Here is a 26,596-nt window from a genome sequence, read left to right as displayed (position 1 = left end):
TAACTTCCTTTTCACACTACTTTTACTCCACTAACTCTCTTTTATACATTAAAAATTAATGGGTCCCGCCACTTCACTCACTTTCTTTTCCTCTTTCCTACTACTTTATACATATTTCTTAACCTCCGTGCCCAAACCAAACGTAAAGAATTGGCCGGGACGGAGGGAGTAAATGGCGGAGGAAACTTGAGGCTAGAGCAGAGAAAGCTTGTGGGGGGGAAAACAGAACAAAAGCAGAACAATGAAATTTGAAATTAGAGAGCTAAAGTCAAATAATTACACAGAGTTTGATTTGATAGCCATAATTGAAAGGGTGTCTAAAAATCAAACAGCAGTGTCAGACATTAATGACCAATGGCAGTGCCCGTAAATAAGAGGCTCGAGAGGGGCAGTCCACGTAATTAAGACGCGTTTTTGCCTTCAGGATTTATATTCTACAGATATAAAAATATTTGGCAGGTAGCACAGCTAGCACTGCAGCTTCTTATAATACACTCTAAACTTGACTCCATTTTCTTATACTTGCCTAAATTAGATTCTAAGGCCATCTATTATAGTGGGAATATCACTCCTAATATATTCCATAGCTTTATTGTTCGAAGAGGCATTATCTAAGGATATCGTAAACACCTTGTGAAGCAAATTAAATTCATTTATTGTTTCTAAAATTCTTTGTTTAATGTTGTAACCGGTGTGTCTCTCATCCATAACATCAAATGCAATTATTCGTTTTTGTAAATAATAATCAGAATCAATCCAATGCACGGTAACACAAATAAATGGCTCACCTTGACTCGAACTCCAACAATCACTAGTTAAAGAAACCATACCATCAAAATCATGAAAATATTCTATTAATTGTGCTCGTTGACCATAATATTGTTTTTGTGTGTGACGTTTAAGTGTGTTCCTAGGAATTCTTCTAAATGCGGGATTTATGCTAGTTTTTATCATGTGTTCTAAATTATCACTTTCTCCATGTGAAAAAGGTAACTCATCTAACGTAACATAAGTGGCAAATTGTTCGATCATTCTATCTCGATTATAAGCGAAAGGCATACCTCCACCGGGAGACGAAGTCATAAAACCACCCATTTGAGTTTGTTGTGATGTACCTCCACGTGCCGCTCCACTTTCGTGATTTTCTTTCGTTATTCCGTGATGTTTTTTCAAATGACGATCAAGTCCACCCGTACCGGCCCCTTTAGGATGCATCAAAGGTGATGGATTTTTGCCCTTTTCGATGCAAAGTAAACAAAAAAGTCTATAATGACTCGGATCTTCCTGTATTTTTTCTCGGGAAAAATAGTTTCATACATATGATGAGAGCGAACCCGAAGCATTGCCTACAAAAATAAAACACATATCAATTAATATCGGATATAAAATTAGTAAAACACTTAAAAAGCAAAATTAAATAAATTTTAAAAACTAACCGGGTTCCAGAGTATTGGGTCGAGGGGGTCGCATCGAAGTAGCTTGGGTGGATCCTTGTGATGATCGTGTGCCTGTGCCTTCAGCCATTTGTAAAACAAAGCTTGTAGGATAATTAAATAAAGCTTGACAAAATATTGTAACTCGCCGGAAAATTTTAAGCACGCCGGATGTGAGTGACGGAGAAATTCGAGAGAGTAAGAGAATGAGAGAGAGTAAAAGAATGGGGATAGAAGTTCAGAGCTGGTGTGATAGGCATGGAGGTCCGTTGCATATTTATATTAACTGATTAAGAGCCGTTGCTCGGAGCCTTGGAGCCGTTGCTTGCTGCAGCCTTGCAGCCTGCAGGTTCAGTCGTTGGGCAGCCTGCAGGTAGCCGTTGGGAAGAACAGTTGCTAGCTAGCCGTTGCAAAGATGAAGGAGTGGTCGCTATCTCTGCAGTGAACTGTGTTGCTGCAGAGTGCAGAGTTGCTGCAGAGTGCCGTTGGGAAGAACCCGTGACGGGCGAGACGGCCGAGACGAGTCGGCGAGACGGCCGAGACGAGTCGGCGAGACGGCCGAGACGAGTCGTCGACGTGCGAGACGAGTTGGCGCGAGACGGGCGAAGCGAGACATCTCCGAGACGAGTCATGCGTGCGTGCCGATACGTACGAGCCGAGACGAGGCGTCCACGTTTTCTCAAACCCAGGCTCGTGATCGCCTCGTCTATTTCTACGAGCCGAGACGAGTCCTGAACGTCTCGTTACGATACCGTTTTTATGCGAGTTTATATGCGAGCCGAGACGAGCCGGAACCAGCCGACTCGTTCGTTTGGCCAGGTCTAGACTAGCACTGCAGCTTCTTATAATACACTCTAAACTTGACTCCATTTTCTTATACTTGCCTAAATTAGATTCTAAGGTCAAACTACCAAATTAATGGAGTTACTCAAATGGGTGTTCTTGATTTCTAGCATCTGCATGTTTTTTTCAACACCCACCTTGTCAAATTCATTTCTGACTGAAGGGTTGACTCAAATCCCTCTAAATTTCCTCAATTTTGCAAAAAGAAATGATCTTGTAGACTATATGATAAGAATCAGGAGAAAGATTCATGAAAACCCTGAACTTGGTTATGAAGAATTTGAGACTAGTCAGCTTATAAGAACTGAACTTGATAAAATGGGAATATCTTATAAGCACCCTTTTGCTGTAACTGGTGTTGTTGGCTTCATTGGAAGTGGTGATCCTCCTTTTGTTGCTCTAAGAGCTGATATGGATGCTTTGGCTATGCAGGTTGGTCAGATTTTTGTTAATTTTGATATGTGTGGTTTAAATTTGTTATGTTATGTTGTAGCTAAATGTTTCTGTGCATGTCATTGTGCAATTTTGCTGCTTAAAACTTTCTTGATAGTGATTTTATTTTGGAGGTAACTAGAATTTAGTACTGATTTGTGTTTTCGAGGATATTTTTCGAAGCTGAGTGAGATGTTTTAATGCTTTAATGCTATAGGAGGAAGTGGAGTGGGAGCACAAAAGTAAAATTCCTGGAAAGATGCATAGTTGTGGGCATGATGCTCATGTTGCGATGCTTCTTGGAGCAGCAAAGATGCTTCAAGAGCACCGGAATGATATAAAGGTATCTTCTTCTTTATTTTTCTTCAGCTAGTTTATAGTATAATTTGCCATCTGTGTCGTAGATGCTCCTTACAGTTTTGCATAGTCATGGTCATGATGAATATGCAATTATATTTCCACAAATTCACTGGTACACTTATTTGGATCTGTATGTTTGGTTAAGTACAGTTTAGACATGAAAAAAAGCAAATTTATTTGTTTTGGCTTGCTAAAATTAGTAAAGACGGACTTCATATAAGTTCAGACCGAGTTTAAGAGACTCAAGATTAGTATCATGTTTTGAAGAATCGAGATTATTATCCAACCTTCTCACTGTGCATGCTTTCACATTAAATTAAAAGATGCAAAACATAGTAGATGAACACTCTGCAATGAGTCTAGATAATAACTAAAGTTTGTTTATTAATTATGCTGTAAATGATGTACTGAGCATCAGGATCATTTACTTTTTTAAGTTGTAATCGTTACAATACCTAAGAACTGTTGACTAAGCAGTTAGTACTTTGTAGCATATGATATAGCATAATATGTGACACCAAGCTTCTGTTTCAAATTTATATATCCAATTTTATGTTAAAGTTGCCCATGCCAATTGCCAAGCATTCTCAGTCTGAAAGGTAAATGCTTTAATTGAATATTGGCCAGTTCCTCTTTAGCAATTCTTCTGACCATTAGTTCCGATAGCATAATGCAGTTGTTTTTCACCTAATCCTTGGTGAACGTAGTACACTGCTTTTTGTCCCAGGAAAGGAAGGGAAGAAAAGTGTATTCACAATTTTCCTTCTGCATGGAACCTGATGCAATTATGTAAAATGTTTTTGTATGAGCCTCAAATTATTACTAGTACCTGGCACATTTGAAGTCATAATAAATATATTGATTTAGGGAACCATAGTTCTGGTTTTTCAACCAGCTGAGGAAGGAGGTGGAGGAGCCAAGAAAATGCTAGATGACGGGGCACTTGAAAATGTTGAAGCCATCTTTGGGCTGCACATATCAAGCAATTATCCTCTAGGTAAAATCGCCTCTCGGCCTGGACCAATTTTAGCTGCTAGTGGTTACTTTGAGGCTGTAATTAGCGGAAAGGGTGGTCATGCAGCTATTCCCCAGCACACAATTGACCCAATCTTAGCAGCTTCGAATGTTGTTGTTAGTTTGCAACATCTTGTTTCACGTGAAGCCGATCCCTTGGATTCCCAGGTGTGTAATACACATTCACGCACAAAATCTGTTCTCTCTGTTGTCAGCTCTAGTATAATGTTGACACATAAGCTATTTAGGGAGTTTTTGCCATCATTAGCCCTGTGGTCGGCTTCTTTTCATCCGAAATTCATTTTTTATGTTTGCCAAGTTTATGGAGGAACCATAATTTTTGTTTCTATTGAAACGTGGAGGACTACTAATTTATTATTACATGTTCGATGAATAGGAAATAAATTGACTAGGATTATGTTATTGTTAACAAGCTTATGGTTTATTACTTCTTATTTTCCTTGTATACATCCTCTGTTCCTCATCTACCATTATAAAGAAAAATTAAGTTTCTTAAATTAAGTTCCACTATAGACTTTACAGTATTATTAGCAACATGTGCATTTTCATTCTCTACATATTATTTGCCACATGTGAATTTTCGTCTCTACAATTGGTAAATCCTTTTTGTACCCTCATATCTGTATATAATCATCTCCCACAGTTATGTGTACATAGAGAACTGAAATGAACACATTATTCTCTTATAGCTCAAAATAAAGTTTTAAAATTGTGATTGCTATTATACGCAAGTAAAAGTAGGCTCCACTAGTGACATTTATATATGCGGCCAAGCACAATTTAAAGATAAGCTCCTTCTTTGCTGTAAAGTACAGCTATGACAACTTACAGTAGAACAGAAGAGTACTGTGCAATCTTTTCCTGAACATCGTCTTCTCTTAATTGGCGAAAAATTTGAACAGATAGACTAGATATAAAAATGAATGCATTTCTGACGCTTAGCCTGAATTTACAGGTTGTAACAATTGGGAAGTTCCAAGGCGGGGGAGCATTCAATGTTATTCCAGATTCAGTTACAATTGGTGGAACATTTAGAGCATTTTCGAAAGAGAGTTTTGAAAAATTAAAAGGGAGGATCACAGAGGTAAAACTTCTAAATTTCATACTAGTTAAATATAGGGCACGTGAGATTGATAATATTCAAGAAAAAACAACAAAACCAACCCACTCTGTTAAGCTGGTATGCTTTGATATAGCAGCAAAATGACTGAGAGTGTTGGAGTGTCTGGTGAACGGCAGTGATTTAAAATTTAACATTGTTACTTCTCATAAAAACAGAAGCATGAATCTTGTTTTTTCTGCAACCATTTTAGAAAGAAAAATAATTAGCTAAATAATTGACAGGTTATTACAGGACAAGCTGCTGTGCAGAGGTGCAAAGCAAGTGTCAGCTTCGGAAAAAACTTTTACCCTGTAACTGTGAATAACGAAGACTTGCACGAGCATTTCCAAACGGTTGTGAAGGACGTGTTAGGAGCAGAGAACCTTAAAGAAATGCAACCACTAATGGGAGCAGAAGACTTCTCGTTTTTTGCAGAGGCTATTCCAGGATACTTTTATTTTGTCGGAATGCATAATGAGACCCAAGGAAAACCTGAATCAGGTCACTCCCCTTACTACACCGTTAATGAAGGTGCATTACCATACGGTGCTGCTCTACATGCATCATTGGCGACAAGGTACCTCCTTGAAAACCAACCAAAGTCAATTTCACAGGATAAAAGAATTCACGAAGAACTGTAATTTAGTATCGAGTAAATTTATGAAACTACTTCCTCTGGAATTAGGAACTAAATTCAAATATTACAAAACTAGAAATGAACCTAGGAAGAAAGCACTCATGTTGCACCTTAATTATTCTGTCAGACGATGTTGGATGTAATTCCTGTGAGCATGCTCGTTTAGATCACTTTGTCAGTGGTACTTTGCAGGGCGAGCATGTATTTAATGATTTCTTCAGCATTTGTGCGTATATTTGTAGGATTCTTATTATTGGTATTCTGCAAGCTCATGCTGTTTGTCATAAACCTGAAACCATCAGCAACTCGGCAAAGTAAGGACATTACACAATATCACATGAATTTCTTGGCACAGTCCAGCCTGAGTAGATCGCACAACCTACTGTCTAGAGGGCAAATTCTGAAGTTACAATTTACAAATATAGCTCCTGAACCAATTATAAATATAAATGAACTTGAATATGACCAAAGAAATATAAAATTAATTACCTTCTGCCCACACAATTTTTTAATTCTTGACATTTCCATGACATGTTCAATATTTTGGGTTAACTAGCATAAAAGCCCGTGCGAGGCACGGGGCTCTAGTTTTTGCTGTATTTTAAATAATATTCATATGTCATTATATTGTTCTTGTACGGACCTTGAGTTTGTATTATGTTTTAAATAATATCTGTGTGTCATCATATTGTTTCGAGCGTAACTATTACGTTTTACTTTTTGACAAAATATGTAAACATGAAAAATGTAATATATGCAAGCTTGCATTAATAGTAATAATAAGTACTATTCCCTTCATTCCATTTTATATGACCCTTATTCCTTTTTGAGACATCTCTAACTAAAATAATGAACTTACTATACTTACTATTTTTAAACACTACTTATCATTATTACACACACTACTTCTCTATTTTATACTCTTTTATATTAAATAAACACTATTACACTCACTACTTACCATCACTATCTCAAATCTATTATTAAATTTTGATATATTCCACCATTTTACCCATTTTCCAACTAAATTTCCTCTTTTTTACTACTTTTTTCTTAATCTCCGTGAAAGTCAAATAAGATCACTTAAAATAGGACGAAGGGAGTATATTTTTTAAAAAAATTATAGATCAAAAACTACATTTGAACTGATATTTCTATATTCAAATTCGTTAGGATATAGAGACCATTATCATATTATCAATGTTCAAAATTATATTCGAAATTAATACTGAAATTTTAAATTTTAAATATATTATACTTCATTAAAAGTATCTGTAATTTATTGTTGAAATTATTAAATTATTTCAACTAATATACCATGATTTTGATGAAAACCTGTTTTTGATATGTGAATTACGATATCCTAAATCATGATTAAATGAAGATGTGTGGTCCGCGTTGCCCTACATTTATTTCTTCTTTTTTGAGCGTACGTTTGCATAATTGTTAAAGTGATACATGATGGAGCAGATCATCAACACATTCTTTTTAGCATATGTTGCACACATTTTGTATATAGCATATGTTGCACACATTTTGTATAAATAAAAATTGAAACATATGTTGTACGTAAAAAGACATGTATCTTATTTTATTATAAAAGTATCAATTGAACTACTAACCATATAATTGCACCCCAAAAATTTCTGACACCTTTGATGTGTCTTATCCTTTTATTTTTCATATCAATTATATAGTACTTCAATGTATTATATTTTTATTGTTAATTTAAAAATATTAGATGAATATTACTTTGATACAGTATGTTATAACATTATCTCGTTATAAAATTTTAATTTTCTATAATTAATTTTTTGAGCTTGTCTATTAAGACTTTTAATGATTTTTCATGTAATCGTTATAAAACAGATCTCAAACAAATGATTTTATGGAATTTCAAATAGCAAAAAGAGAGTAGATATGAGTTAGGCATCATGAAGTTCATAAAACCATAAAATATTTAGTTCAATTAGTCGTGTAGTTACTTTTTTAGCTTTGTGCAAACTCACATTTTTAATATTTTGATACTCGTATTTATTAGGAGTGATCAATGTGGCATATCATGTTCAATTGTTAAAGATCAAGTTATATATTCGATATTTTGAATCATGAAAAAACTATTTTTGTTCTAGTCCCGTTTAATCAGATATTAGTTTCACCGTATCGCGTCAGATTATCCGGTTCAGAATTAATTATATTTTATTAGTTTAATTTGTAAATGATTAATTTAACTGTAGTTTGAATCATTTTATTTAACTGGTATGTTATATATTGGATGATGGCATATTAAAAATTATAGTTTTAAGACTTTAATATATATAACTTATTTCTCTGTGTTATTTTATTTAACAAAGTAAAATTTATAACTCAAATCTTTTTAGTAGTTCTCGTAAACGCGTTTTATTATTATGTGTTTGACTTTTGATTAACAATATAAAATTTCCTTAAATTCACCTTCATATCACAAGTTATAGTATTTCAAATACATATATCATCAAAATTATATCATTTAGATATATTTTCCGACACCAAATTTGATGTATTGTCATTATCCTTATATCTATAATTTTTTTAAAAAAAGATTTAGTTACACATCAAATTCTGAATTCATAAGTTTAAAATAAAAAAATATTCTACATAGGAATATTCTTTCAGTCACCTTATTTCGTGTTCTCCAAAATATTGTAATCTCTTTATAAATTGCCTTTTATAATAAAAAAATTAATATGACATAGCCCATGTTGAAAGCCCATCAATTTTTCCTTTCAAAGATGCTCGCTTAAACCTCAGTTTTTGTGCTTATTTCTCACATTCATGACTTAAAATTTCTATAATATTGTATCGGTGCTCGTTTAAACTATTAAGTTAGATTTGAATTCGAATACGAATTATATCTATTTTTTGAAATCCGAATCATGGCACGAACCCGATTATTCATATTTTTTTAATTTTAAATTTATTTATGTAAATAATTAATTTATAGATATTAATCTATCATGTAAACAATATATGAGACTTAACTGAAATAATAACTCATCTCAAATAAATAAGATATTGAGACGAATATAAATACAAAAGTTTTAAAGTATGTGATTAATGCTTTTGAGTAATAAACTAATTGTTTGTGTAGCTCAAGTCGTTTGAGTGATGTATTTGTATTGGAGAGGTCCCGAGTTCGAGTCTCATGAATAACATCTTTTTTTTATATATATGAGAAGATGTTAGGTTCGGAGTTAGGCTCAGGTTCGGAGGGAGGCTTGACACGAACCTGTTGGGCTAATAAGTAGATTAGTCAAACTTACAAAAGAACACTACTTGCACACTGTACAAAAAAATTAAAAAAAAGTTAGTTAACAAGTTCTTGATTTCTTGTTAACAAGTTTTGGCATCGTGGAAAACCAGTTGATTTACAGCCCCAAGCCCCCACCCATAGGGCACAATTAATTTAAACGATAAATAAGAAACTATCCATCAGTTCAGTAAAGAACCATCCATACTAAGCCTTGACCAAACAAAATGTCATGATCTTGGTTATAACTTGGTACTACTCCCTCCGTCTCCTTTTACTTGTCCCTTTTGAAAAAATAACGCATCTTAAAAAAATGTTAGTTGGATATCTTGTTTTCATACATATCCTTGATAAATGTAATGAATTAGATAGAGTTGTGTGTATATATATGCTAGTCAAACATTGGAAGTTGTTAATTTTTGGAAAAACATACAAAAAGTTGCTTTGAAAAGAGAAGTGGACAAGTAATTTGGGACAAATTTTTTTTTCAAAGTGGACATGTAAAAATGGACGGAGGGAGTATCATGTAACACTTGTAAATCCTTTTAAAGTTGAATTATGCAAGAATTAATTAGTCTGAGTTTGACTTCAAATAGAGAAAAACCTTGCCAGGGGCCGGATAACCCCCACCAGGAAGGAAGATCAAGTAAACACGTCATAAAATTGGTTTCTATTAAGTTTCAACAAAGAACACAATACGCATAATTAAACACTTTTTAAGGAAATCTGATTACATATCGCTTACCTAAACATACAGTTATTGAATTTACTTTTTTTTTTTTGATAATAGTTATTGAAATTACTTTATTTGTGTTAGTATGGGTTAATATATGTTCTATTCCAAATTAAAAATAGTTATTAGTCGATTTAAAATTAAATTTTAAAAATCAGAAGTTGATAAAATTTATTTTATGTATAATTTATTTTATCTTTAACTTTTCTAATAAATATCAACACTAAATAAATAATTTATTAAATGTATTATTTTTTTGAAATAAATATTAAATGTATTATTATTTATTTCTTTTAATAATTCACGAATCAATTATAATATTCAAATAAATAATTTAAATTCACAATTTAATCGCATTAAATTATTACTCCCTCCGTCCCTTCCATTTCTTTACACTTTCCTTTTTGGGATGTCCCATCCATTTCTTTACATTTCAAAATTTACCCAAAATAGTTGATGGGTCCCACCACTTCTTCACTTTTTTTTACTTTTCACACTACTTTTACACCACTATCTTCTTTTTATACATTAAAAATCAATGAGTCCAACCACTTCATCCACTTTTCTTTCTCTTTTCCACTATTTTATACATATTTCTTAACCTCCGTGCCCAACCCAAACGATAAGAAATGGGAGGGACGGAGGGAGTATAATTTATACGCAATAAATCACCATTCTAAATCTGCTCAGGCTCCCTCTATCAATTTTTTTCACTCACAAGCTCAACTGCTCAAGTACAGTTCTTGCAAAAGAGTTCCAAGTTTCCAGCCCATGTGTTTAAAATTGTCTGAATAGATATTATAGATATATCTTCCCTATTCTTCAGAGCTCCATTATCATACATGATCCGATTCTTGAACCCCAATCATATTTTCATCAGATTCTTTCACAAACAAGTTCAAGAAACACCATTATCTCCATTAATCACACCAACCATTCTCAACTCACTCATTACCAAATCTTTTAATTACCATCATGCCACACAAATTCACTCAAAAATCATCACTACCAACCTCATATCTGGATCTTTTGTCTTCAATAACCTCCTTAACTTGTATGCTAAATGCGGTCATCTTGATCAAAGTCTCACATTGTTTGAAAATACCCAAGACGAAGTTAAAGATGTTGTTACATATACTTCAGTTATTACCCACTTGTCTAAGTGTAGTGAGGGTTATAAAGCTTTGATCTTTTTCAAGAAAATGATAGGTGCTTGCGTTTTGGCTAATGAGTTCACTTTTTCTGCTGTTTTGCCTGTTTGTGGTCAAGTTGGGGTTGTTTTTAATGGGGAGCAGGTTCATTCTTTGATATGTAAACATGGGGTTGCGATGTGTTTGTTTGTTGGGAGTGCATTGGTTAATATGTATGGGAAGTGTGGTGATATGGGCTTGGCAAAGAAGGTATTTGATGAAATGCCTAAGAGAAATCTTGTTTCGTGGGATTCGATGATAAGTAGGTTTTTGGGGAATAAGATGTATGTTGATGCAGTTGGGGTGTTTAAAGAAGTGCTTGGTGGGGAATTTGTGCCAGGTGAAGTGACGTTTTCGAGTGTTTTGAGTGCCTGTGGGAATATGGGTAGTTTGGATTTTGGGAGGCAGGTTCATGGAGTGGTTGTGAAGTATGGATTGGTTTCGTTAGCTTATGTAAAGAATTCTTTGATGGACATGTATATAAAATGTGGGTTACATGAAGATGCGTATGGGTTGTTTCAAATAATCGAAGAGAGAGATGCGGTCACGTGGAATGTTATTGTTATGGGATTTGTTCAAAAAGGGAATTTTGAAGAGGCATGGAATCTTTTTGGGGCTATGAGAAGAAAAGGGATATCTCCTGATGATGTGATGTTTTCTACTGTGCTACATGCCGCTGCTAGCATTGCAGCATTTGATCAGGGTTCCTTGGTGCATAATCAGGTAATTAAAACTGGTTTTGGGCATGATTTATGCACTGTAAGATCATTAATTAAAATGTATGCAAAATGTGGTAGCTTGACTCTTGCTAATCGAGTCTTTGTTGAATGTGAAAGTAAAAACATGGTAACATGGACGACCATGATATCTTCCTTCCAACAACATGGCTGTGCACATCAGGCTATAGAATTGTTTAAGAATATGCTTGAAGAGGGGATTAAACCATCTTATATTACATTTGTTAGCGTTTTATCTGCTTGTAGCCATACTGGCCGAGTTGATGAAGGATTTTATTACTTTAATGCCATGAGTGAGCAACACAATATAAATCCTGGCCATGAGCACTATGCTTGCATGGTCGACTTGCTTAGTCGTGCAGGTCGACTTGGTGAAGCAAAGAACTTTGTAGATTCAATGCCGATTAAACCAGGTGCATCAGTCTGGGGAGCTCTACTCGGGGCTTGTAATAGATTTGGGAATCTTGAAATGGGCGTAGAAGTTGCTGAGAGGCTGTTTGTGATCGAACCTCATAATCCCGGAAATTATGTACTTCTTTCTAATATCTACACATGTAAAGGAAGGTTAAAAGAAGCAAGTGAAGTGAGAAGACTAATGAGACTCAATCAGGTTAGCAAAAAAACTGGGTATAGCTGGATTGACTCCAATAACCAAGATGCACGTCTTTACAAGTGATAAGAAGAAGCAATAGGATTAACTGCATATATGAGATGTTCACAGAGATAGAGAAGTTGGTAAAGAAGAAAGGATACGTGGCTCAAACTGAATGTGCAGTTTATACTGTGGAAGTGGACAAGTGGAGCTTGTGGATTCATATCCAAAGACTGGCCCTGACATTTAGGCTTCTAGCATTCACTTTGAGGGCATCAGTTAGAATCCAATTAGTATTAGAACTTTTGGTGATTGTCATGCAGTCTTATGTTTTCTTTTAAAATTTTTGAGAGGGTAGTGACGTAGTCATAGTAAGAGAAAATAAGCGTTTTTATCAAAAAGATATTATAAATATATATAAATATTTGGCAGGTAGCTCTGCAGCTTCTTATAATGAACACTCTAAACTTCACTCCATTTTCTTATACTTGCCTAAATTAGATTCTAAGGTCAAACTACCAAATAAATGGAGTTACTCAAATGGGTGTTCTTGATTTCTAGCATCTGTATGTTCCTTTCAACACCCACCTTGTCAGATTCATTTCTGACTCAAGGGTTGACTCAAATCCCTCTGAATTTTCTTAATTTTGCAACAAAAAAAAAAGATCTTGTAGACTATATGATAAGAATCAGGAGAAAGATTCATGAAAACCCGGAACTTGGTTATGAAGAATTTGAGATTAGTGCGCTTATAAGAACTGAACTTGATAATATGGGAATATCTTTTATGCACCCTTTTGCTGTAACTGCTGGTGTTGGCTTCATTGGAAGTGGTGATCCTCCTTTTGTTGCTCTTCGAGCTGATATGGATGCTTTGGCTATGCAGGTTGGTCAGATTTTTGTTAATTTTGAAAATTTGTGTAGTTAAAATTTGTCATGTTATAATTTAGCTAATTTTTATGTGCATGTCACTGTGCAATTTTGCTGCTTTAAACTTTCTTGATAGTGATTTTTATTTTGGAAGTGACTAGAATTTAGTACTGATTTATGTTTTTGAGGATTTTTTTCGAAGCTGAATGAGATGTTTTAAAGGTATAGGAGGAAGTGGAGTGGGAGCACAAAAGTAAGTTCCTGGAAAGATGCATAGTTGTGGGCATGATGCTCATGCCTCATGTTGCGATGCTTCTTGGAGCAGCGAAGATGCTTCAAGAGCACCGGAATGATATAAAGGTATCTTTTTCTTTATTTTTCTTCAGCTAGTTTTGTATAATTTGCCATTTGTGTCGTGCATAGTCATGGTCATGATGGATGTGTCAGCTATATTTCCACAAATTCACTAGTACACTTATTTGGATCTGTATGTTTTGTTGAGTTCAGTATAGACATGAAAAAATCAAATTTCTTTGTTTTGGCTTGCTAAAATTAGTAAAGACGGATTTCATATAAGTTCAGACCGAGTTTAAGAGACTCAAGATTAGTATCCAGTTTTAGAGAATCGAGATTCTTATCCAACCTTCTCACTGTGCATGTTTTCACATTACATTAAAAGATGCAAAACATAGTAGATGAACACTCTGAAATGAGTTTAGATAATAACTATAGTTGGTTTATAAATGCTATGTGTTAATATCCGCCAGTTCCTTTCTTGCAAATTTTTCTGACCATTAGTTCTGATAGCATATTGCAGTTGCTTTTCACCTAATCATCGGTGTATGTAGCTTGTACACTGCTTTGATTTCTTACAGGAAATAAGGGGAAGAAAAGTGTATTTACAATTTTCCTTCTTCATGTAACCTGATGCAATTATGTAAAATGTTTGTGTATGATCCTCAAATTATTACTAGTACCTGGCACATTTGAAGTCATAGTATTTCTATTGATTTAGGAAACCATAGTTCTGGGTTTTTAACCTGCTGAGGAAGGAGGTGGAGGAGCCAAAGATGACGGGGCACTTGAAAATGTTGAAGCCATCTTTGGGCTGCACATATCAAGCAATTATCCTCTAGGTAAAATCGCCTCTCGGCCTGGACCTATTTCAGCTGCTAGTGGTTACTTTGAGGCTGTAATTAGCGGAAAGGGTGGTCATGCAGCTATTCCCCAGCTCACAATTGACCCAATCTTAGCAGCTTCAAATGTTGTTGTTAGTTTGCAACATCTTGTTTAACGTGAAGCCAATCCCTTGGATTCCCAGGTGTGTAATACACATCCACGCACAAAATCTGTTCTCTCTGTTGTCAGTTCTAGTATAATGTTAACACATAAGCTATTTAGGGAGTTTTTGCCATCATTAGCTTTGTGGTCTGCTTCTTCCTGTCCGAAATTCATTATTTATGTTTTCCAAGTTTATGGAGGAGCCGTAATTCTTGTTTCTATTGAAACATGGAGGACTACTGATTTATTATTACATGTTCCATGAATAGCAAATAAATTGACTAGGATTATGTTATTGTTATCAAACTTATGGTTTATTAGTTCTTATATTCCTTTTATGCATCCTCTGTTCCTCATCTTCTATTATAAAGAAAAATTAAGTTTCTGAAAATTTTAAGTTGCACTATAGACTTCATTGTGTTATAATTGCAACATGTTCATTTTCATTCTGTACATATTATTTGCTACATGTCAATTTTCGTCTATACAAGTGGTAGATCCTTTTTGTACCCTCATGTCTGTCAGAATATAATCATTTCCAACAGTTATGTGTACATAGAGAACTGAAATGAACACATTATTCTCTTATAGCTCAAAATAAAGTTTTAAAATTGTGATAGCTATTATACTCAAGTACAAGTAGCTCCACTAGTGACATTTGTATACGTGGGCGGGCACTATTTGAAAGAAGAAGTTTCGTCTTTGCTGTAATGAACAGCTACAACTTATAGGAGAACGGAAGAGTGGTGTGCAATCTTTTCATGAATACTGCCTTCTCTTAATTGGCTAATAATATGAACAGATAGACTAGATATAAAAATGATTGCATTTCTGACACTCAAGCCTGCATTTCCAGGTAGTAGCAGTTGGGAAGTTCCAAGGCGGGGGAGCATTCAATGTTATTCCAGATTCAGTTACAATTGGTGGAACATTTAGAGCATTTTCGGAAGAGAGTTTTGATAAATTGAAAGGGAGGATCACAGAGGTTAAACTCCTACAATTCATACTAGTTAAATACAGGGCACGTGAGATTGATAATATTCAAGAAAAAACAACAAAACCAACCTACTCTTTTAAGCTGGTGTGCTTTGATATAGCAGCAAAATGACTGAGAGTGTTATAGTGTCTGGTGAACGTTAGTGATTTAAAATTTAACATTGTTACTTCTCATAAAAACAGAAGCATGAATCTTGTTTTTTCTGCAACCATTTTAGAAGGAAAAATAATTAGCTAAATAATTTACAGGTTATTACAGGACAAGCTGCTGTGCAATTGTCAGCTTCGGAAAAAACTTTTACCCTGTAACTGTGAATAATGAAGACTTGCACGAGCATTTCCAAACGGTTGTGAAGGACGTGTTAGGAGCAGAGAACCTTAGAGAAATGCAACCACTAATGGGAGCAGAAGACTTCTCGTTTTTTGCAGAGGCTATTCCGGGATACTTTTATTTTGTTGGAATGCATAATGAGACCCAAGGAAAACCTAAATCAGGTCACTCCCCTTACTACACCGTTAATGAAGATGCATTACCATACGGTGCTGCTCTACATGCATCATTGGCGACAAGGTACCTCCTTGAAAACCAACCTGGGAAGAAAGCACTCATGTTGCACCTTATTTTTTCTGTCAGACGATGTTGGATGTAATTCTGTGAGCATGCTCGTTTAGTTCACTTTGTCAGTGGTACTTTGCAGGTTTATTATGTATATTATGATTTCTTCAGCATTTGTGCATATATTTGTTAGACGAAATGATCTCATGCTGTTTGTCATAAACTCAAATCGCAGTTAATACTCTTTATCAAGAGCAACTCGGTATGTAGCAAAGTAAGATCATTACACAATAGCACATGAATTTCTTGGCAAGATATTCCTCTCGGAAAACACTTAAAATAATCGATTAATTTTGATTCCGATTAATTCCAATTCTCGATTTTTATGATCATGTCCATAGAACACAACTAATTTAAAAGATGGATGAGAACATATCCTTCAGTTCAGTAAAGAACCATCCATTCTAAGCCTTGACTAAACAAAATGTCGTGAGCATCTTGGTTATATCTTTGTATATCATGGGGAACTTGTTAATCCTTTATAAGTTGAATTACGCAAGAATTAATTTGTCTGAGTTTAACTTCAAAAAAAGAAAAATCATCACTGCCAAGGGTATAACCTCCACCAGGAAGGAACATCAAGTAAACACATCATAAAATTGGTTTCTATTAAGTTTCAAAAAAGAACACAAAACGCATAATTGAACAATTTCTAAGGGAGTCTGATTACATCATTTGTAATTCAAGTCGGAACATAACAACTGATCTCCAAACACAAACAAAACTAAATTCTTCCTCCAGCTTCTTACTTCTCAGACGAGTTAGGTCCCCTCTTCTTGCCGAAACCAACAACTGAAACACATCACAAAATTGAGATCAGTACACACTTCAACAAGAACTCAACACAACTTCAATAATTATTCAGCTGTGCCAGCTTAAATCAAACCAAATGCAATCTTAAATAACCTAATTTCTACATCTTACAACAAAATTTCACTCTTCAAAACTATATCATGTACAAGTGACGGTAAATTGTATATAGCGTGATTCAATTTTAACATTCTGACTACAATAATATTCCACTTTGTTATGAATTAAGCCATGCATCTAAGCAACATTATATACTTTAGCCTTAATATAAACATCCATGTAAACAAACACCTCCACCATAGAAACAAAAATAGTCAAATTACCGGCAGTGACAAAACGGCGGTTGTATTGCATCCTCTTGTGAGCACGGCCACGGGGCTTCTTCTTCTTGTCCTGCTTAGCTACCTTTGGTGTTTGTCCTCTCACCTTTCCAGCACGAGCCAATGAACCGTGAACCTTACCTACACATTTTCAAATATCCCACACTCAAATTAGGACCTTTTAAAACACATCACTATGACCACACAATATCATATCAATCATGTATAGGTATATATCATAACTGACATAAAGATCAAATCTTTAAGCATACCCAAGTTTTTTCTCAACTCCTTGAATAACATAAGCATACATATAACTAATATAAATATTCTCTTACATTACAGCATCAGGGTAAAAATTTACAAAAAAGAGATTAAAAAACATGATAATACAGAAACTATATCACATATCATCATTCCTGTATGTATATTTATACAATTGACATCAAAATCGAATCTTTAAGCTGTTTTTTCTTGATTGATACACACAATCTCAAATATTTCATAAAAAAATTGGGGATTTTTGTGGAAACGAACATAATTAAAGAGAAACTACATCGTGTATTACGATTCATATATGTAGATGTGTGTATAATTGATATAAAGATTGAGTCTTTAAGCATACCCATGTTTGTATTTCTTCACTTCTTGGAGCTGCTTCACTTGCCTCGGCTGAAAATTGTAGGCTCTGATCTTTTAGGGTTAGGGTTTTGTGGGGAATGAGTTGCTTTATATTGATAGATTGTACATGTGGGCTGACTTATTATGACGGGCTGGTGTTGGGCTACGTTTTACTGTGATTTGGTTAAAGTACTCCTATCACTTCGGGCTTCTTTGGACTATGAGAATAAAGACATTGATAAGCCCATGGACGATGGAAGTTTTTTTTTGGAAATACATGGACGATGGAAGTTAGTGCAACTTTTGTAAATACTGTAGTAAATAGCATTGGCGGAAAAATCATAAAATATCCCAAAGCTGGTAAAATTTAAAATATAATCACAAATATACAGAAAAAATCATAAAATATTTCAAAAGCTAGAATTATTTTAAAAATAATTAATATCATACTATATATATTGTAAATATTTATATTAATTATTAATTATTAATTAGTTAATAATATTTATTAATAAATTATTCTCTTCATCCTTCTAATTTTTTATATCAGTATTGGACACTTAACTTAACAAAAAGAATAAAATAATAAAAAAGAAAGTTTAACATGATATAACTCTTAATATTTAATTGACAATTTTGAAAAAGTAAATAAAAGTAATGGTCGAGATCATATTTTTATTATAAATTATATTATTATTAAAAAATTTAAAATATAATGAACATAAAAATTTAAAATCAAAATAAATATTGTTACTGTTACCAAAGTATTATGTGCATCATCGCATGTCTGACTCAGTGTTGCTTCAATTGAGTTTGAACATGTTTGTAGGAGGAAAGTTTATAGTTATATAGTCCATAAATACATGATTTATGAAATGGACTAGTAGTTTCTTTGTTTTTTGGCAGAGAGATCAGACGCAGATATGAAAAAGCTTAGCAGAAAATGGACAAACAAATCCTCAGATGATTATACTGAAGAAGATGATAATATTGATGATGATGACAAGTATACTCTCCCAACCCGTGATGATTTCCAACCCCTTGACACCAATGGTTTCATCTCTCTCTCTCTCTCTCTCACACACACACACACTCTCTCTCTCTCCCTCTCTCTCCCTCTCTCCCTCTCCCCCCCCCCCCCCCTCTCTCTCCCCCTCTCTCTCCCCCTCTCCCTGTCTCTCTCCCTCCCTCTCCCCCTCTCTTGATACTTATTCTACTCATGTTATTTGTAAACACACGTTGTACATACATGATCAAATTTAGGATTCTTGATTTGATTAAAAATTGAATCTTTATGGAATATGCAGAACAGGAAGAGCTGGTTAGATCCTTGGAAAAGACTCTAGCCCACCAATCTTTCCTATGGAAGGTATTGTTTGTTGTTGCCATTTAAATTATGTGGGAAACTTTTGATCGAATATATAAATGATTCTAATTAGAAGTTTTTTTTTTTTGCTGAATTGATTCTAATTAGAAGATAAAGCCTCAATTGTGGTACTTGATATTCTGGGACATGATTATGATTTTTGTTGCATTGAAATTGGATTGTAAGTGTTAATACACTTTGCATTTTTTCTGATTTGAATATCATTTGATTTTTTTTACAGTGTGTGTTTGCATCCTTTATCGGTTGTTACATGGCATTTCTCATTTTCTCAATCTACCAGCAGGCTCTATTTCCATGGGAACTGGTAATTTTCATTTCTCGTTCATTTTAATATATTACCCTGCGCTGATATAAATTTTTGAATGAGTAGCTATTACCCTAACCAACCCAACCCGTCATACAATTAGTAGGGTTGGGTTTTCAAATTTTTTTATGATTGATGGGTTAATATTCTGTAACCCGTACTAAATGGGTTGGGTCGCTTAAATGGCCGAAACCGGCCCAACCCAGCCCATGTGCAGCCCTAGTAGCTAGCTCATCCTACTGCTGTCTATAAAATAATTATTCAGGCACATTCTCGTTTGATCAAAAGTTTTTCAGCTATGAGGTTCCGTACCTTTTTACTTATGCTGAGTTATTGTCATGCTTTTAGAAAATATCATTTGTTAATTGTGGTTAACGGTGAAATAGAAATTTAGGACTAATTTGCTGATTAACAGTTGCTGCTTGATGTGAATTTAAATGATTCATGGGCTAGAGTTTTTAAGACATTGGATGGCTTGTCGATTGCCTTGTAATCAGTTCCATCCAGGAAACAAGAAATGCTCAGCATGCCTTAAATAAATATAGAAGTGCCAATGTCAATGAACATACCAAAGGTACAAGCGAAGCACCAAAATCAGACTTGTTTCAACAAGTAGTTGGAAAAATAGGTCAACAATTCCCCAATTATTGATAGTCACAATTTACAACACATGGTATGCTAAAACTAAGGGACATTTGTGTTTTTAGCTTCATAACCTTTCAAATGTTAGAAGTAACTTCAGGTTTTATACTTTTTCAAACAAACATATATGCAAATACTTGTTTAACCCAAATCACACGGGTACCATACTAAAATACTTTTGGTATAACTTATTTGGAAGTACCGAAATTCTGGTGATGATAGAATTACAAGTACCTTCAGATTCTAATATGCTGAACAGATAACAGAATCAGATACAGCTGCAAACTTATTGGAGTCTATGCCGTTGTTTTGGTGTTATGGAGCCCTTTGAAACTAGCTTAGATTATATGGCTATAAAGTGTCCATTTTGTTGATAATCATAATGAGCCGTTTTTAGGACATGGACTCCAATATTACTTAATTTCAAGCGTGCTTGATGCATGAGTAAGATTGTTTCAGGAATCTGTAGCTTCTACTAGTTTTAATGCAATTTGAATTTGATTGTTCGTATTTACTTTAACAACCGCTAGTTTTCAGTAGTTACATAATACTAGTGGATAAGTATAAAGTATCCTTGTATGAGTATGGTCATTTTCTCGACATCTTTAAGATGCTTTAGGGTAAAAAAATAATTAGAGTGAGGTTATTGTGGAGGCCGAGTGTGCATAACTAATACTCCCTTTGTTTTCAAGTAATTGACATTTAAATATTTGGCCCACACTTTTGAGAGCATTGACCGTATATTTAAAATTATTATTTTTAAAATTTTATTTTTTGAATAAAAATATCAAACTTGTACTTTAATCCAAAAAAGAAAATATTGAAAATAATAATTTTAACAATGCAGTCAATGCACTTCAAAATGCATGCCAGAAAGTCAAACATCATTAATTTGAAAACAGAGGGAGTAATGGTCTGACATTGGGCTCTGTTGAAGCTGAGTTACAGCAATCTGATTAGTTGTAATAATTCATCCAAGTCTGGATATGCATTGTAATTAGTATTTAGTTATATGCTGGATCTTGTTCCAAAATGCTAAAGATGACAGCTAAAAAACTACGGTTCTTTCTCCTTGGTGAACAGCGTTATCATGCTTACTTTATGAAGGAGATCGACAGTTGGATCGTGATATCTGCAGGTTCCTTTTTCTTCCCTGCTGTATACCTGATCTAGTTCTATTGAAATTACTACTGAACTGCAGTGCCTGAGTTTATCGCACAATCAAAAATCGACGATATAACATGGATGTGTAAAATATGATATGGATGCTCCTTTTGTTAGATGAGATATACGCTAATATATAATATTTTACAGATTGGGCAGCAGTTTTAGTTTGCTCAATAGCAGTAGCAGGGTTGCTCCTTAATTCTAGAGATCAGAGGCACTGGCTTTGGTATTCCTGCTTTGCTGGCATTCTAATTGCAGTATTCTGGTTGTATCAAATGCTCAAGTAAGGAATTTACAATTTAATATTTCAGGTATTGTAAGTATGAAGAAATGTTTTGAATAACAATATGTATCTTCTTGTTTTTGTAGATTGTCAAAGTTTAGATGGGAGGTTATATGGCTACCTTTTGGCCCACTGAGGTACATCACGATGTGTCATTATTATATATTTGTGATGCAATTACATGGGCAAAGAAAAAATATTTTTTTTGCATGGGCTGAGTTTGGTTTTGGAGACCGTCACAACTAGCATGACCTCAAAAATGAACCAAATCTGTTTGTAATCATGAGTACTTTGATAGGTTCACATAAATCGTAGTCGAAATGATTATGATGTTTATGTACTTGTAGTTTAGGTAGTGCGTTCTTCTTTGAAAGTCTTCTTTAGTTTATATCTTAATGTCTAGTTTACTTTTATTTCAATGTAGTTCTTCGGTTTACTAGAGATAGCTAGTTGTTTTATCTACGCATATATAAGAGTTGTCGTTTAATAATCTTGGCATATTCACGTATTAACTATGATCACAACGCATATATAAGAGTTGTCGTCGTTTAATAATCTTGGCATATTCACGTATTAGTTATAATCACAACTAAGTGGCTTTAGGGTACTACAAGTGTTCTTTATTCTTCTTAGTCTTTCTCCTCGTATTTACTTATTCTGAAATATGGATTTTCATTGTATGCATAATCAACAACGTAGAATTAAAGTCTTGCTACTTTAATTGCTACAGCCATAAGTGTGGACCTTAGTATATTGTGTCTTACCACTGCTGACCAAGTATGCTTACAAATTGCAGCGCTGCTGGGGTCAGTTTATACGTGGACCATCTACTGAATGAATCGTCTGAAGAAGTAAGAAAGCTTCGGGGTTACATGTACTCGTATAAGGCCAGCTGAGCATTCTTTATCAATCCACTGTACCCGGATGATGATAGTAGCACTCTGGAATATCTCCAAAGTGTGTGTAGTCTGTCTGGTTGCAGTACTTTGATTAAACTGTATGTAGAAACACCTCTTTGAGTGGAAGGGGAAAAGGCACCCAGAAACAGTCCTCATCCAGTGGTTGACGAGCACAGTTCTAATGTTTTATGTATTCAGTCATCGGAAAGCCAGCTCTCAGTGTTCTGTAGGAGCTATTTACTTAGCAAGCCAGCTCTTGTGTCATATAGGAGCTTTGAATTATGTTAATCTAGCTTTACTATTCATCCTCTTAATTCATATGATACTGAATATGAACTGTACCTATTTTGGCCATTGCGAGTTCTTAGAAAAACCTTGAACCTTTTATGAAATTTATATTCTGTTAAACAGTCTAAAGCCCTTATGATGGGGGCGTTTGGTTTGACCTGAAAAACCTGTAAACCGACTGCAAGGGCCATCAGCTTTCAAGAGAGGATAAACAAAAATAACTCTGTTTATTCTTTTTTTACCCCACCGGTCATCAGGGCATTCTCTGACATACAAATATCTTTGTCCCATCCATTTGTTTGTGTACGGTCTTTCTTACGCACATTTTAATGTTCTTATAAAGTATAATTCCATAATTTAAAAAAAAAAAATACTCCCTCCGTCCCTTTTCACATGTCCACTTTGAAAAAAAAAATTGTCCCAAATTACTTGTCCACTTCTCTTTTCAAAGCAACTTTTTGTATGTTTTTTCAAAAAATAACAACTTCCAATGTTTGACTAGCATATATATATACACAACTCTATCTAATTCATTACATTTATTAGGGATATGTATGAAAACAAGATATCCAACTACTCCCTCCGTCCCACAATACATGTCTCTTTTGGAAAAATTACGCATATTAAGAAAGCATTGATTAGATAAAATTTTCTCACCTCTACCCCTAATAAATGCATGAATGTAGACTTTTATTCAACCTCCATTAATTGTTATACAACTTTCAAGAAGGGTAATTTTGGAATATTTGCAATATATTTGCATTGGAAACTAAAAGTAGACATGTATTGTGGGACAAAAATTTCTTTCAAAAGAGACATGTATTGTGGGACGGAGGGAGTAACATTTTCTTAAGATGCGTTATTTTTTCAAAAGGGACAAGTAAAAAGGGACGGAGGGAGTAGATAATTTGTGAAATTATACACCGTAATATTAGAGCCTTAAAATGTGTGTCAAATCCCCCGAGAGGGAGCTATATATAGAAGTAAAGAGTGGACATAGAGAATCTATTTAAACTACTGAACCTGCAAGAAAACGCATTGATATCATATTCTGAAGTTCTTGCATGTCAAAGTTTAAGCAGCCCCCCAGCCATTCTAACCTTTGTGAATTACTGGGAAGAAATGACACAAATGTATGCAATTCTCACATTGCAGAGCAATCTACATAAAATGAAAACACTACTGAATCTGTTTCTCCTCCGATCAAAAATTAACACAGGAAAGACATTTTTCCTCTGATTTTTGAATCACCCCCTACAATTATGGGTGAGATCACCAGCCAATGACCGAAAGAAGAGTTTCAAGCTGCATTCAAAGCTAACCCTTGATTCTTTCAAGTTACAACTAGTATAAAACATTTATACCAGACCACTTAATGAAGAGTAAAACAGAATTCACACTGAAAAGAAAGAGTGAAAAAATTTGTGATTAATGATGCAGCAATTTGTTTTTCGCAGCACAAATACTTTCACATGCTATGGTTCTTTTGGGAAAGTAAGTCACATAGTTGGCATTTCCTCAAGTCTGCAGCACAAAAGTAATGCAACAATACTTTCAATATTAAAATCTGTATTATCCTTCAGCAACAAAAGCAGAATTGAAGCATGATAAATGACGTCAAAGCAACTAGGTAATAAAAAAGTCTCAACACTCTGGGCTTTGCAAAAATCTATTGCATACAATAAAAAAACTAGAAGTAAATCACTCATCATCTTCTTCAATGACTAGGGTACCAAGTCCCTTAAGCCCTGTTGGAGCCTCAGCAACAGTAACAAGGGAGTAAAGCTCTTCAGTTGCATCTTCATCATCATTACGCTTGCGAGCAATGCGGACCCTGACCCTCCTTGGGACACTTCTGATCCCCCTGCTCCAAATTTGCTTGTTTAGCTTAACATCCACTCGGACATCCTTGGTGCCCATAGCCTTCTGGGCAAACTTCCTGATTTCTTTGATAGCATTAGGAGCCTTCTTCTTGAAGGTGCTGAGATATCACAAGATAGAATAGAAGATTAGTCCAGCATTCACAATGACATCAGCAAGCTCAAAAATTACAAATCACTTGAGTCCGTGATAAGGAACATGAGCCCAAGGGGGAAGACTTATCCTTAACCCCCCCCCCCCCCCAAAATGACAAGGTAATTGGTTCGAATAATCACTCGGACTTTCTTCATAAATTAAAAGACACCATGTACACAACCACAGGAAACTGAAATGCATTCTTAATGGGAGTAAGAATAGTCAAAATTGAAAAAAGCAATGACATAGATAATTATATAACAAGCTTGTGTAACAGAAAGAACCCCTGCTAAAAAATCCATTACAAGTTTATCAATCAACCTCACAAACACTGACCAACCTTCCCAACAGAACAACCAAAAAGCAATATCTGTGACTACACGAACCATAGAATGCATTCATTCCAAGATCTGTTTCACATGCTTTAATAAATTATGACCCAACTGAGATGGCTAAATTCAGGATAATACATCTACAACATCAAAATCCCACTTGCATATAATCTAATTGCATAAAAGTACAATTATACACATACTTATAGTTACAATCAGTCGCACTTCAAAAATCAATACCCCATTTGCATATATTCTAATTGCACCAAAACACAAATTTAAACAGACATATATCCATTTTAGTCAATAAGCAGAGAGAGTGGGAGAGATACAGAGAGAGAGAGAGGATGAGATGAGGAGAGAGGGAGAGAGGGGGAGAGGGAGAGAGAGAGTACCAGCCATGAAGGCGCTTGTGGAGGTTAATAGTGTACTCCCTGGTGACAACCTCTTCCTTCCTTCCTTTGGTCTTCTCCACCATTTTTCGATATTCAAATCCTTACCTGCAACCAAAAACACCCAAATCAAAACCAACCCCCCTTCAAATGCTTCAAATGCTAATTAGAGATCCGTATAGATACTATACAATATCACAAACAAAACCCATCAATTCAATTTCTCAACGAGAGAGGCGCAGACCTGCTAGGGTTTCGAGATGTGCTGCTGCCGAGTGAAGGGAGCAATGTGAGGCGGAGTTGGACTATTATATAGGTTATATATCTTCGCAAAACCCTAATTTTCCCTCGGGGTATTATGGTAATTACACGTTTACGGCTGTGCTGCCATTGTTAGTGAACGAAATTTTGTGGAAAGATAATGTTTATTGCCACTTCAAGTATAATAATTCTTAATCTAATATAATAAATATATTCTTCTTCATTAATATTGAATTTTCAGATATGAGAAATCAAGGTCGAGAAATATTTAGTTCGCTTTTTTTTATATTTCCCTTTTGTTTTCTGACAATTATGTACCACAAAATATTTTGAATAAAATTATTGCGTTGAGATGCATTATCTATCTCATTCTGGAGCTTTTTATTTTTTTGATAAATATCTCATTATAAAAAAATTCAGATAATATATTTTATTCTATTTGCAATTTGAAAATTTAAGTGTTCGACCCATTTTTAATTGATAATGATATCACATTATCACTTCAAGAGAGAATAGGTTTATAAAATATTTTTACACTGATTTCTTGGGTGTACAAGTAAATTATTCGAACGGTAAGTTCATCATTTCTTTTTTCTTTTTTCTTTTTCCGCTATAATTATTTTCGAAATTATATTTTTTGGTGAAAAGAAATCATCTTCTTTTCGTAACTAAACGAGTCATGATCGTAAGTAACTGAGAATTCCTCTTATAAAGGGCTGATTTTTTTT

At 34.5% G+C, this 26,596-nt stretch overlaps 6 protein-coding genes and 1 pseudogene across 6 annotated transcripts; 5 read left to right on the top strand and 2 right to left on the bottom strand.

Moving 5' to 3' along the window:
* Positions 1–2,261: 2,261 nt before the first annotated feature.
* On the top strand, positions 2,262–6,075 carry LOC108213021 (IAA-amino acid hydrolase ILR1-like 4). Its single transcript, XM_017384743.2, has 5 exons — positions 2,262–2,708; positions 2,926–3,051; positions 3,936–4,250; positions 5,059–5,187; positions 5,448–6,075. Exons 1-5 carry the CDS (start codon positions 2,352–2,354, stop codon positions 5,844–5,846), a joined length of 1,326 nt encoding a protein of 441 aa, XP_017240232.1. The 5' UTR covers positions 2,262–2,351; the 3' UTR covers positions 5,847–6,075.
* A 4,991-nt stretch (positions 6,076–11,066) lies between these two features.
* On the top strand, positions 11,067–11,866 carry LOC135151582 (pentatricopeptide repeat-containing protein At1g50270-like). The gene is made up of 2 exons (XM_064090136.1): positions 11,067–11,777; positions 11,852–11,866. The coding sequence occupies exons 1-2, from the start codon at positions 11,067–11,069 to the stop codon at positions 11,864–11,866; spliced, it is 726 nt and encodes a 241-aa protein (XP_063946206.1).
* Positions 11,867–11,915: 49 nt separating this feature from the next.
* On the top strand, positions 11,916–12,467 carry LOC135151581 (pentatricopeptide repeat-containing protein At2g13600-like). The gene has a single exon (XM_064090135.1). The coding sequence runs from the start codon at positions 11,916–11,918 to the stop codon at positions 12,465–12,467; it is 552 nt and encodes a 183-aa protein (XP_063946205.1).
* A 442-nt stretch (positions 12,468–12,909) lies between these two features.
* On the top strand, positions 12,910–16,267 carry LOC108213020 (IAA-amino acid hydrolase ILR1-like 1; annotated as a pseudogene).
* Positions 16,268–16,737: 470 nt separating this feature from the next.
* LOC108213078 (small ribosomal subunit protein eS30z/eS30y/eS30x) lies at positions 16,738–18,060 on the bottom strand. The gene is made up of 3 exons (XM_017384824.2): positions 17,902–18,060; positions 17,280–17,417; positions 16,738–16,938 (listed from the first exon to the last, which is right to left on the bottom strand). Exons 1-3 carry the CDS (start codon positions 17,903–17,905, stop codon positions 16,892–16,894), a joined length of 189 nt encoding a protein of 62 aa, XP_017240313.1. The 5' UTR covers positions 17,906–18,060; the 3' UTR covers positions 16,738–16,891.
* Positions 18,061–18,628: 568 nt separating this feature from the next.
* On the top strand, positions 18,629–22,987 carry LOC108213063 (uncharacterized). Its single transcript, XM_017384803.2, has 7 exons — positions 18,629–18,950; positions 19,205–19,266; positions 19,505–19,588; positions 21,314–21,368; positions 21,545–21,680; positions 21,767–21,817; positions 22,477–22,987. The coding sequence occupies exons 1-7, from the start codon at positions 18,821–18,823 to the stop codon at positions 22,574–22,576; spliced, it is 618 nt and encodes a 205-aa protein (XP_017240292.1). The 5' UTR covers positions 18,629–18,820; the 3' UTR covers positions 22,577–22,987.
* Positions 22,988–24,405: 1,418 nt separating this feature from the next.
* Positions 24,406–25,989, bottom strand: LOC108213072 (large ribosomal subunit protein eL31). The gene is made up of 3 exons (XM_017384816.2): positions 25,852–25,989; positions 25,611–25,715; positions 24,406–24,848 (listed from the first exon to the last, which is right to left on the bottom strand). Exons 2-3 carry the CDS (start codon positions 25,691–25,693, stop codon positions 24,569–24,571), a joined length of 363 nt encoding a protein of 120 aa, XP_017240305.1. The 5' UTR covers positions 25,694–25,715; positions 25,852–25,989; the 3' UTR covers positions 24,406–24,568.
* Between the last annotated feature and the right edge of the window lie 607 nt (positions 25,990–26,596).

The sequence above is a fragment of the Daucus carota genome, chromosome 3 (genome assembly GCF_001625215.2).
Source record: "Daucus carota subsp. sativus chromosome 3, DH1 v3.0, whole genome shotgun sequence".
NCBI lineage: Eukaryota > Viridiplantae > Streptophyta > Magnoliopsida > Apiales > Apiaceae > Daucus > Daucus carota.
This window is presented reverse-complemented; position numbering and strand designations above follow the sequence as displayed.

What these genes read in the sequence shown, in the direction of transcription:
- LOC135151582 (XM_064090136.1), top strand. Translation starts at nt 11,067, where the DNA reads ATGATAGGTGCTTGCGTTTTGGCTAATGAGTTCACTTTTTCTGCTGTT.
- LOC108213063 (XM_017384803.2), top strand. Translation starts at nt 18,821, where the DNA reads ATGAAAAAGCTTAGCAGAAAATGGACAAACAAATCCTCAGATGATTAT. An exon ending in TGGTTGTATCAAATGCTCAA is followed by an intron (nt 21,681 to 21,766) that starts GTAAGGAATTTA and finishes TTGTTTTTGTAG; the next exon opens with ATTGTCAAAGTTTAGATGGG. An exon ending in CTACCTTTTGGCCCACTGAG is followed by an intron (nt 21,818 to 22,476) that starts GTACATCACGAT and finishes TACAAATTGCAG; the next exon opens with CGCTGCTGGGGTCAGTTTAT.
- LOC108213072 (XM_017384816.2), bottom strand. Translation starts at nt 25,693, where the DNA reads ATGGTGGAGAAGACCAAAGGAAGGAAGGAAGAGGTTGTCACCAGGGAG. An exon ending in CACAAGCGCCTTCATGGCTG is followed by an intron (nt 24,849 to 25,610) that starts GTACTCTCTCTC and finishes GTGATATCTCAG; the next exon opens with CACCTTCAAGAAGAAGGCTC.
- LOC108213078 (XM_017384824.2), bottom strand. An exon ending in CCGCCGTTTTGTCACTGCCG is followed by an intron (nt 16,939 to 17,279) that starts GTAATTTGACTA and finishes GATGTGTTTCAG; the next exon opens with TTGTTGGTTTCGGCAAGAAG.
- LOC108213021 (XM_017384743.2), top strand. Translation starts at nt 2,352, where the DNA reads ATGGAGTTACTCAAATGGGTGTTCTTGATTTCTAGCATCTGCATGTTT. An exon ending in AGCACCGGAATGATATAAAG is followed by an intron (nt 3,052 to 3,935) that starts GTATCTTCTTCT and finishes ATATTGATTTAG; the next exon opens with GGAACCATAGTTCTGGTTTT. An exon ending in CCGATCCCTTGGATTCCCAG is followed by an intron (nt 4,251 to 5,058) that starts GTGTGTAATACA and finishes CTGAATTTACAG; the next exon opens with GTTGTAACAATTGGGAAGTT.
- LOC135151581 (XM_064090135.1), top strand. Translation starts at nt 11,916, where the DNA reads ATGATATCTTCCTTCCAACAACATGGCTGTGCACATCAGGCTATAGAA.